Source organism: Pipra filicauda, unplaced genomic scaffold, assembly GCF_003945595.2.
Source record: "Pipra filicauda isolate LSUMZ 115617 unplaced genomic scaffold, ASM394559v2 scaffold476_size470866_pilon, whole genome shotgun sequence".
NCBI classification, from domain to species: domain Eukaryota; kingdom Metazoa; phylum Chordata; class Aves; order Passeriformes; family Pipridae; genus Pipra; species Pipra filicauda.
In genome coordinates, this window is record NW_024104616.1 from 314,672 (window position 1) to 326,880 (window position 12,209).

At 40.8% G+C, this 12,209-nt stretch overlaps 1 protein-coding gene across 1 annotated transcript; it reads right to left on the reverse strand.

Moving 5' to 3' along the window:
* Positions 1 to 216: 216 nt before the first annotated feature.
* On the reverse strand, positions 217 to 9,229 carry ACOD1 (aconitate decarboxylase 1). The gene is made up of 5 exons (XM_039386249.1): positions 9,133 to 9,229; positions 6,565 to 6,726; positions 5,374 to 5,463; positions 3,190 to 3,395; positions 217 to 2,246 (listed from the first exon to the last, which is right to left on the reverse strand). Exons 1-5 carry the CDS (start codon positions 9,157 to 9,159, stop codon positions 1,295 to 1,297), a joined length of 1,437 nt encoding a protein of 478 aa, XP_039242183.1. The 5' UTR covers positions 9,160 to 9,229; the 3' UTR covers positions 217 to 1,294.
* Positions 9,230 to 12,209: the final 2,980 nt, after the last annotated feature.

Consider the following 12,209-nt stretch of genomic DNA (forward strand, 5'->3'; position numbering starts at 1 on the left):
GGGGAAAATATGTGGTTATTTGGGTATTTTTCTTCCCTGGTAAGTCTAAGCAAGTACAAGAAATGGACTTCTGAAATTTTTGCAGAGCCCCTAGGTAAACCAACTTTATAAACCAAGATCCAGCACAAATGAAAGCATTGTATGTGGAAAATAGACAAGTTTTGCTCTAATAAATGGAGCCATTTGAGATTTAATTAGTAAAATGAATTAGCTTTATTTCATGATTTTTTTGCATACATAGTTTAGTACCCCGAGGAAGATTTTATATATGTTAGAACACATGCTTTGATCTTACAAATGTGAACAAAGGTTGTCAGCTTCTCTTAGAGGCACAATCTGTCAAGGCTTTATACTCCTGAAGGAACAAAAAATTCCCAGAACTCATTATCAAGGTATATTGATTTTTGCTGTAGACACTTAATTGCCTCGCAAAAGAAGTGTTCTGAAGCTCACAGGTCTCTGTCACTCATGCCAAGTGTACTGTAGCCTAAGCTTTGCCATGCCTGAAGGAATCTAAACTGTCATCATGTGCTAATCGTGTCATGTTGAGCAAGTGCCTTGTAACTGGAGTGGGAATAAAACAGGAACAGATCTGTACCACAGAGCAACCAAAAGATGGAACTGGGAAATAACGCTTTTATGACGAGGAGTGTTGAGTTGTCCCTGTAGCTCGGCAGCTGGTGTGATCAGGACAAGCACTGGCCTTTAGCCCATCAGTGCAAGGCCAATCATTACAGCAGAGCCCGACGTGTTGCAGAGTATCAAGTGCTACTACTCCGTGCTGTGCTTATTTTAGCACAAATGTCAAAGCTCAGCTGTAACAGGTGGCCTCTTCAAGGAGGCTGTAGAGATAAATCTACAGAAATAAATTATATATATAAAGGCTTTATTATTCCCTGTCCTTCTAACAGTGATGATTTTCACAGACACAGCATTTCCATACTCCTCCAGAATTTGGATTTCCTGTACGGAGTTATTTAGGAGAAGCAGAACACAGATTTTTGGCAGAAGAGCAGGGAAATTTTTGTGTCGTGCACAAGCAGTGAGTGCTCTGCCTCTAGAGGAACAAAGATAGCTGAAGTCAGCTGTGCCAGCAGAGGATCTTCTGTTCAGCCCGACTGAGCTCTGCACATACGTAGTAAATTATTTACTTAGTGAAAAGCTATTATACTGGACTGAACATGGTTCTTGTGTTAGAGGAGTCTTATTTAAAAGTGCTTGAGTCACTAAACAAGAGTTTGCCCTGAATTTTGTGTTTGCTTTGTGAACAGCATCTAGCTGTCAGCTGGAACATTCAAAAGCGCAGCTTCTGTGAAAGCTCTCTAGCTGACTGTCCTGATAGAAAGGTACCTAACACAGAACAGTCCTCTACTTTTTCCAGGTTGTACACAGTCTCTATAATGCCTTCTGTGGCTTCTGTGGGCAGGACGCTGAGGGCATTGGATTGAAACTTTTTCTCCAAGTCCTGCTTTTTCAGAGGTTTCCTCCAGTGTCCGTAGAACGTATCGCAGCGGTCACTGATCATGTTGCCATCCCGAAGTGTGACACTCACTTCGCAGTAAAGACTCTCAAAGCTGGGTGTGTTATCAGGAGGATGCTCCAGCTCTGTTTTGTGGAGGAGCTCCTGCAGGGATGGCCGGTGAATATTCTCATTGGTGAAGGACTGGACTGACACGCTGCCATCCAGCAAAGCAGAGCATGCAACAAACTGGAAGGAGTGTCGTGCTTCATGTTCTGAGGCTGGGCTGGGTCTGTTCACATATTTGACCTCGGGGACTTTGAGAATTACTTTCTCAATTTTATCAAGAGGGAGCAAGTTGCCACTGCTCCCCGCAAGCTTCCACCTAACAGAAGATGCTGCATCAGCCACCCAGTGTGTTCCAAGATGAGCAGGAAAGCGTTTGATGGCCACATCTTGCTGGTCCAACAGCCAGGGATAGGACTGCAAGGTTGGCAGAGTCTGTGGGTTATAATCGGTATAAAAGGCACCTATCCCTGACTTCATGTCCAAGATCTGTTTGTTTCCTTGAAGGCCCTGTGAAGCTAAGCAAGCTGCTTCCAGTCCATGCTTGGCAGCATTGCCAACGTGAAGGGGCTTTGTTTGGGTTGCTGCATTAGCCAGTGGGGCACCTGCATAGGAGGCAGCGATGGCCAAGGTATTTTTACATCCCAGCTGGTCAAGAGCTAGCAGTTTAGCACAAGCTGCTGCACTCCCCATTGTACCAACCACAGTCGGTGGGTGAAACCTGCGAAAACAAAAATATCTTCATGACTGTATTTCAAAAATTAACCTGAATTCACTGTATACACAAGCTTTCTATTCATGGCTGTGGAAGACAGATTGGACCATAACGAAACATACATTCAGAATTCATGTGCGGACCTAATTCATGTGCAGAAAGTTGTCACTTTCCCCCAGGAATAAGTTAAACTGGAATAGTACCACTTGCAATAGGTCTTTCCCAGAAAACAATTGAAATGTTAGAACTGTTCATGGTTCAAAGCATACTGAACAGAATAACAGCAAAAGCATCACAGTTTATAGTCATGTATAAATTATTCTAAATAAATTTAAACTCACATATAAATTTGTATTTAATATAATATTTATAATAATAATTTAAATTTATGTATTATTATAAATCTATAATAATTTATAGTCATCTCTAAATTACACATATCGGGGGAGGTAAGTTTTGTTATTCTGAACTAGTTTTGCAAAATTGATAGAAAGAACGTCCAGAAAATAGCAAGAAGACAACTAGGCCATCCCACACTTCAAGGCTTTTACCCCATCTTCTTGGGCTCTGCTCTGAGCCCAACACTGATGACTCCTTTCTGCTGAGAGCAAGCTGCTGTTTGAAAGTGAGGCGTGATTGTATGTATTCATGAACGCCTGAGATTTCTAATGTTAAATGTTGCTCTTTTGCTGCTCTTTTTTATTAGTAGGAAGATCATCACCTCCTTCTTGTGAATTGGTCAATGCTTTCAAAAGAAATTAACTAAACCATAAGGAGTCAAGTAAGTGTATTTACATTTAAGATGACCCCTTCCTAAATTTCCAGACAAACAGCATAGAAAATATGAATAACTGTGCCATCTGTATTTTAACTGACATGTAATTAAGTATATTAACATTGAGAAAAAAAAACTTCCACTCAACTTTCTACTTGAAACATTTCTATGTACCTTTTTGGAATATTCCTGGCTTCACTGGAGAAGCGCAGCAGCCGACCTTGCACTTCAATTCCCACATTGAAAGCTAAGAGCAGATCAAGACCTGAGATTTTTTTCTTCTGAGGAAAGGCCTCTGAGAGTGCAATCACAGCAGGGAGCACAGCCCCGGATGGGTGTGTGGCTGGATGCCAGGTGTCATCAAAATCCATTGAGTGCACCTAATGGAAAGAGAAGCATTGTTTTGTCATTAGGAATAAAGTATGACTGGGCAAGTCAGACTGTAATTGGTATAAAAGTAATTGGTATAAAAAAGAACACGATTTTCCTTAGAAAGCAAACCTTCAAAAGTCTTTAAGACCTTTACTCACAACATGGCTTCCTGAGAAGTGATAATGCAATAAAAATCTTGCCTGCAAGGAGTATAATTCTAATTCAAGTTGCACCAGCCTAAAACCGGTATGACAATGATTCTTTTCTCCTGCAATTGGTTTTTGCTGCTTTAATTAGACCTGTATAATTAAAGTAGCAGTTCTAGCATTCACTATGTGAATGGTGAATTTGCACTTCACCCAAAACATAATGAAATATAAACAAATGAAATTACTTCCCCGGTGCTCCATTCTGATGCTGCTGTTAGGACTCACATCATACAGCTATAGCAGTCAAATCCATACTGCTCAATGAAAGTTTTATTATCAGAACTACTTCTCCAGTGCAACTATCCCCAAGCCTGCAAATGTGCAGGAGGCTTTAGCCTGAATTTTCAGCACATTGAAACAAGACTTGTCACATAAAGAACCAGACTCCCTTGAATTGCTAGGAGTAGGAGAAGGCTACAGTCTTAATACTGGGATGAGCTGCTTAGCCTGAGAAAGTATCCAAAGTGGTGCTTCTCTTAACTCTGCCCAGAGCCCAGCTGCTCATGAAGATGTTGGGCATTCCCAGCATGGCATATGGCTTCTGTTCTGGTAGCAGACAGCTCCAGGCAGCAATGCAGTGCAGTCACTGTTTGTAATGTACTGCTTATCAGACATGTTCCCTCCCCTGCAAAGTTTTGAGAATCCTCGAGGACCTGAGAGGATTCTCAGGGACAACATTTTTAATAGCACAATAATACTTGAAAAATTGACCTTCGCATCTATTCACCCATGTGTTACTTCAGAGCAAAGTGGGAAGGTGCTCAGGCTCCCCAGTGCTCAGGTTTTGCCCTGTAGTACTGGGAATATGCACTTCTGAGGACTGTGTTTCTGAACAGATAGAAGAAAACCCAGTCTGCCTCAAAAAACTTTGATGCCATCTGGGAAGATGCCCTGCAGTGCAGGATAAGGAAAGTTGTGTCCAATACCCAGTAAGCTGTGTTTCTGACGTCTTCAGTAAGTGCTTATAATTGACCTGTGACCGAGATGTAAACTGAAATGATCATATACCTGCTAACGGCCAGATTTGAATATTACAAGGGCTGCTATGAGCTGAGAGGTACCAGATCTCATTTCCAACATAATTTTCTCTACATTGGAAATGAGCTTTTAAATTGGACCTCTGATTTTGTTGTCACACTAATTTAAATAGGCTTAATAGTACCATTTCCTTGGTTGGTCACCTTTTCTAGTTTTGCATAATTGCCAAATTTGTCTACCTCACCTCTTATGCATCTTTCAATTTCAAATGGTTTCAGCTCCAATCTGAATTTAGACAAATGTCTGGGGAGTCACTTATTGCTTTAATGACAAAGTATGTGTCCAAAATATATAATTGGTTTTTGCAAAATGGGTAACTGAAGATTAAATTGCCTTGTGATGGTATATGTGTGTGTATCTACATGTTCATCTGTCTGTATTTTTCTGCAGATACGCTTTGCCAGTTGGCATGAAATTTGGATCCCAGTGAAATCAGTGACATCTAGAGTGTCTCTTTCTAAGCACCTGTAGCAAGGCTGTAACAAGCTGTAGAGTTCTGACCTTTGAAAACAGTCCCAGGTCTCACATTAAAGGTACGGTATGCTGTTGAGTTGGATCAGATATATATTACAGCTTAAGCTCAGTCTCATTGGAAGGAAGTTGAAGCACATTAGGAGAACTGTGTAGGAAAGTTTTGTAGCAGGTTTCAGAATAAGCTTTTTGGAACATTCTGTTCTCTCTAGAGCAAGAATGGCATCAATTAGTGTGATTTAAGAGCAAATAAAAGAGCATCCCTTACAGCCACTCCATTCACAAAAGCTGCATACAGAGGAGGCAGTCGGAAATCCAAGCGGCCCCAGATGGTACTGGATAAATCTGAGCTGTAGATCTGAAACAAATTGACATCAGTTAATTCAAAGTCCTGAACCTAAGGACAAATATGTGCTGTATCTCTGATATAACAGAGATCAGACCATACCCTCTTGGGACCTAACTGCTCCTTTTTATGTGAAAAATTATGTTCTTTCAGAAGGTATGACAATAAACTCAGTTTCCTTTTGTCTTGTGTCCTATTCCACTCAGAGATCAGGGGGCAGACTAACACCATCCACTTGGCCACTCAGTACCTTCACAAAACCTCTGGCCATTCATATCTCTTCCCACCACCCATCAACAGTTCCCTCAGAATCACAGAATCAATTAGGTTGGAAAAGACCTCTGAGATCATCGAGTCCAACCTAAATGACAGGACTGTCATCATCTTGTCGGGCAAGATGTCCAGTTAAAGGTTTTGGTTTTCTATGTTTTAGTGAGACCTTGAGTAAAAAATAGATGGCCTCCTGGTGCTGCAAAATGAATCAAAGGACACAAACTACCATGGTTTGGAAAGGAGTGTTCTCTGTGGGAGGAGACCTATCAGCACACAGAGCTCTGGAGCATGAGGCCAACTAGGCAGATCTGAACAATAAAATAGTGGGCTAAATTCCTCCTCATTGATGCACTCCTGTGTTGGAAGGGCTTTTCCTCAGTGTCAAGTAATCCTCTAGTTTAAGGAGAGCAAGACTAGAGGAGAAACATGGCTAATGTACCTTAGACAACAATTATGTTTTATGGACTGTAAGTAACCCACTACTAATTCTCCATCCCTTTAACTGTCCCTTAATTTGAAAGGCTGGCAATAAGTAGTGTTTACTTTGCAGATGTTTTTAATAAAATCTCATAGGTGAAAGAAAGGAAAGGATTCTTAATTCACTGTGTTTGCAGAGGGGGATCTTAAGATACAGACTGATACACAAACTGTTGCCCATCCAGAGTGAAAAGTAACTTGAGCACTGAAGTTTCCCTGTCTCCAGTGGAAAGAACACCGTCTCTCTTTTTCCATCCACAAAAGAATTTCGCCATGGCAAAGTTTCCCTTTTATAGCCCAAATTTCCACTTGCTTTTCTTAAAGCTAAACCTTAGAGTGTGCTATAAATGCCAGACACTTTACCTTACTGTACTGTGTCACCTTGTGGCAGACCTCAGTGCTGGTACCCAGAAGCCCCACTCCAAGAGTATCCAAAATCATTCGCTTGCTTCTCTCAATTACTTGGTCTGTCAAATGATTTGCATTCAAACCATGAATCACATTGGCAAAATTTCCCGTAATTGTCTAGGAAGGGAAAAAATAAAGAAAAAGAAGAAGTGGATATTTATCTATATTTAAAGTAAACTCTACTTTTTTTTCTTTCCTCTTTTTTGCTTTCAGTTTTGGGCTACTGCTTAGTATGCTGGCTGTTTTTGTTGCCCTGCTTCTGCTTACATGAATTGCATCAGTATAACTAAGGTTTGAATTCTTCCTCTTTTTATTCCCAGAAATGCCACTGTGTTATTTATACTTTATTTATCCTTTCATCATCATCCCTTTCTGTGCTGTATTTCGTCTGCTTTCTCACTGACTTGAATCCTTGAGAGTATGTACTGCAGGTGCTATAACTTTGCAAGATTATCTCTATCTATCTCTGTCTATCTCTATCTCTAATGACTATTCATGCACACACATATAAAACAAATAGAAGTAAAAAACATCTATCGTTCCATAGCACCTTCTTATTGCTACTGAAATCAGTGGGAAAATGGCATTTCAAGCCAGTGCAACCACTACCACATAAGAAGGCAAGATTTCATCTCCCTGATTAGCAGCATTACTATCCCAAATCTTGCCGAGCTTGGAGCTCAGTGGGAGGCAGGACTTGGCAGCCCTACCTTGCACATGTTGCTCATAGCTTCCAGCTCGCATTGAATTCACTCTCAGCTGGAGTCCAAGCTTTTCTCCAAGGCAAGATCTTGCCTCTTTGAAGAGCAGTGGCTCCTTGTTCCTGGATCATGCTGATCTGGGAATTATATATATTTATTTCCCTCTCCTATTGAGCATTGACCTATTAGGCAAATTCAACCTGCTTCTTGGCTGGAGCTGTGAGCTGCTGTTAGTATCTACATTAGAAAATAATCTAGAACTTCCCTTCTTGGACTATTAGAAATGTCCCCTTGTAGAGGTATACATTATTTACAACCAGTCTATACACACAACTTCTTTTTTATACTGGCATTACTGAATATATATCTTCTCTCTCTTTGGAAATTGTCCCCTTCCATTTCCCCTCATCCTTCCCCTTTCTTTACTCCCCTGCACATATCCACAAAGAGTTATGGTATTTCCTTTTGATCTTCATTTTGCTAAGTAAAACAAACCAAATAGCTGTTCTCTCCTTTGTAATACAAATTCAACCCTACTGTGCTCATATTTTTTCATTGTGTTGTTCACATTGGATTCCTCTTTTTCTAGCAATGGTGACCAGAATTGTACCTGTTAATACAGGCAAGTTCTCACTCAGCCTTGTACTAAAGCATTAAGATTATCTTGAGGAAGTAGTTACAAGCAGTTTAAAGCATGTGAACCACATATCCTGTACTGTGACATACACCTACTGAAATAAACAGAGTGAGGATACAAAAGCTTAAACAGAGAAGTGCATCTTACAGTGCAAAGAAATAAGACAGTACCTTTGCCCACATCTTGTAGGGATGGTGCAAGTCCCAGAGAGACCCAGCAAATAAGTTGTGATCAGTGAGCAGGGGAACTCACTTTCTCATTATTTATATGTGTCTGTCTGGGGTGGGGGAAGAAATATTAGGCCTTTTTTCTTGCTCAACTTGTCTTATCCATTTCCTCCTCTGCCTGGAATTTTTTTTTCTTCACTTTCAACTTTCCTCTGACTAATTGTACCATAAACCGTGGGGACTTGTGAGATAGGACTTAGGCAGTCATGTTCTCATGTTGTGTAATTGATATATGCAATACTTCATTACCAAGTAGAAACTAATATATTAATTCAAGTGTCTTATGTTTGGTAGCATGGCGAGGTGTGTGGAACCACAATAATCCATGGATAACAAAACTGGTTGGGAAAGCAATCATCCCAATACTAGACTACAGGATGGCAGAGGCTGTTTTAGCTTAAAAAAACCTGTTGTTAGTTTGTTTTATTTTTTTCTTCTTTTGCTGTATGTCTCTACAATACATACAATTCAGACATGGGAAATGTATGCCTTAAGAATTTCAGACCATCATTTGGATTAAGGCAGCTCTTGGCACTTAAGTAGTGTTTTAACAGCATGAATGTGTTAGCGATAGGTTGTGAGTGAGAAATCTCTGCCCATCCCATCAGGAATGGATCAGACCCCCAGAGGAGTATAACTAGGGGCCATAGAATAATTCTGAAGTAACTAAGTAATGTCTGTCTGAAGTGTGGGAACAACCTGGATTACGCAACAAAGTATCAAGTCTTCTTGGGCTTGCAACCTTGCACTCCCATGCTTAAGCGCTGCCTAAAACTTACGCTAGGAACCTCGTCCCTTTACTCAGAATAGCTTCAAATAATTTTGTAAAGACTTACATTACTCCTGAGTTCTTCCAGGTAAAGAACAGCATGGGTCTACATGTGAAGTTAAGCATTGATTTGAGTGGTTCTAACCTCTACTGCAAGGTCCTTGTTCAGGCTGTGTCCGTTCCCCTCACCTCTCCCTGGAAACAGAGTTCCTCCATGACACCAGCACGGATGCTGAGCACATTCCTTTCTGAGCTGGTCCAGCCTGTCTCCAGATCTAGCTCACTGATTGTCAGCTGCCAGGCATGACTGAATTTCGTTCCCCTGGAAATGCAAAATTAAATCTAGCAGCACAAGCAGAGGGAAAGAGGAATAGGGCTAGCAGTATGCTGTGAAATTTTAGGAGGGTACAGATAGGTAAAAAGAGAGGAGAGGGGGTCAATTATTCTCCAGCAAGCACTAATCCAGACATTTGCCTATTTTGCCCGTGCTTTTAGCCAGTTTTGCTTTTGGTTGTTATCTTCGGGTGCTTAACTTGATGCTGAAAATTGCACTGGGTAACAGAGTGCCTTAAATTATAGAAGCAGTGATGAGTTAGATTATGAATGTAGACAAAGAGCCTGAGGCCCAGATGCCTAAAACTCAGCCCTACAAACACATATAGAATTTTGTACAGGATAACCTGCATTATGTGCAGGTTTCCATTTAAACTCTTGTCCTGTCTTTCTTTTAAATATGAGCAACTGTTCAGCGTGGCTACTAAACCTATTCCCACACACATTTTTCTATGAATATGCCACAGTTTCCTCACTCATGCATGCATAACTTGCATCTACGTAAAACATCCCAGCACTTTTCCTAGTTCCTGGGTGAAATGTGTGCTTTGGCCAAATCCTGACCCCATGGGGAGGGAGAACCAGAATGCAAATCAGTTCTTCTTCCTTGCCCCACGTATTTCCATGCTGAGGAAAATCTCAGAGGTAGCCTGGATGTGCTGAAAAGTTACCTTTGGTGCTGATAAAATTCAGCCCACATAACGGGAGTGCTTACACTGATAAGGATGGCAACGGTTCAAAGGTTAATAGAAGTCAATGCTATTGGACTGAAAAAGGGAAAGATTTTGCTAACTTTTACTTTTGTTCTTTCAGCTCATTCTTCCCTCCAGAGAAATGGAAGAAAATATTTAAATTCCAGAACCACAGAATCACAGACCAGCTGCGATTGGAAGGGATCCTCAGAGATCATCTTGTCCAACTTGACTGCTCTAACAAGGCCACCCAGAGCAGACTGTCTAGCTCTGTGTCCACTTGGGTTTTGAATATCTCCGAGGACAGAGAGTCCACAGCCTCTCTGAGAAACCTGTGCCAGTGTTTGACCACTAAAAGATATTAAGACTCTAAAGTCAGTCCTTTTTCAGTCATCTTTTTCCTTTACCTTTGGGATATCATAATCCCATTCCATTTCTCATTTCTTCCTCCTCCTCAAGTGAGACAGAGATCCAGCTGCCTTTAATCCCATGATGAGACTCCAAAGTGAATTCAGATGGGAGTCAGAACTTGTGATATGCCTTGCAATGTGATGCGTGATCTGTGCTGATCTCAGATATGCGGTCACTTCCTCTTTGATTGCAGGATGATGGATTGTCCATGCATTACAATAATAATGCTATTTAAGGACTGAACTGAGATATTAAAAAAAGTGACTTTTGGTTAAAAAAAGAATGAAGTGAAACTGTAAATGCGCATAATTCCTTGGGAGACCAATTTCCAAACTGTGGTCCGCAGATTTCAGAGTCAGGTGTGCACTGTAGACTGTGGGGGGAAAGAAAGCAATACGATTATCACTGCAGGGGAAAGAGGCATCTATACAAAGTCCTGTACCTCCACAGGAGAATTCCTAGGGGTCTAAACAGAAGAAGGTTGAAAATCAGTGACTGAGATTTTGGTACAGGCTGTCCACCCTTACAAAGGGAACCTGCTGCTTTCCTCTTCTTTGACACAATATGCATGGTCCAGCAATTTGGGCAGACAATTTGATAACTAGTGAGCATGGTGGAAAGACAAAATATGTTCATTCAAATGCCATTTGCAACATCGTGTGCATCTACAGTAATGAGCTGTGTTGATTACAGAACAAGACTTCAGAAAACCAGTGCCCCACAGAGTCTATTTTCGCCTGCTGACATCACATTTTCAAACTGCTTTTTTCCTTCTTTTTCCTCTAGTTATTTTAGGCTAAATTCTGCCCACACCTGCAAGCTGTATGTTTGCAATTGAAAGCAATTTTGGCCCTAGCCTTATGCTCCTTTTGTTCTAAAGACATACAAAAAGTTAAGACAAAATACAGAGTCCAGGCTACCTTTTCTCTATGCCAGCTTTTAAGTAACTTTTTTCATGGCTTGTGCTAAGATGAGAAAACAGGAGGCAGGTGCCAATATGCTCTGTTTACAGAGATTCTGATGTTGCTGGGGATCTGGAAACAACTTTTAAGTGCAGGACCTGCTCCTTTTCCCTCTATTGGGATATTTTAAGTACAGTAAAAATGTGAGAATCTTAGCAAATGGTCTCTAATAGTTGGTTACCACCCTACAGCCATAAATCTTGGGATCCTGTAATTCTGGACCACTATTGTTATAGTCTCCTGTGCCTCTTTTTCCTCAAGCCTACCTTCCCACATTCATCCCAACAACAGTTATTGAACCAGACAGCAATAACACACAGCAAATGTAATAATCAACGATTGCTCTATTAAATGTATCATTCTAGAAATTTCTAGCCTATAGAAGTTCTCTTATTCACCTACTTGCACAACTAGTGACAATGGCAGTGCAATCTCTGAGAAGCTAACATCACTCTTGTTTCCTTTTTTCAATTTCCCCACAGCAAATCTTGAAAGTGCCCAGCCATATTCTGGTAAAGGTTGCTACAAGTCAATGCACCAGGTCAACATTACACTGTCCTTCTTGCTTTACTAAATTAGCAGTGCTATTCCCAAAGGCAAGACCTCAGTGTTCATTTAAACTTATAATGTAGATGCCTGTTTGCTTAAATGATCTGTAAGATAGAGATACCAGGTATAACTGGGATATTCCCGTAGGATTGCATTCAAGAAAGATTAATCATTTCCATAGAAACATACTATGAACATGGTTCAAGCTGCTCCACTAGTAGCAAAAGCATGTTTGAAGTCAAAGGTCATGTTGCTGAATGATTATTGCAGTTTCAACATCATTTATGGAGTAGTGTGAAGAGGCCTGATCCATAACAAA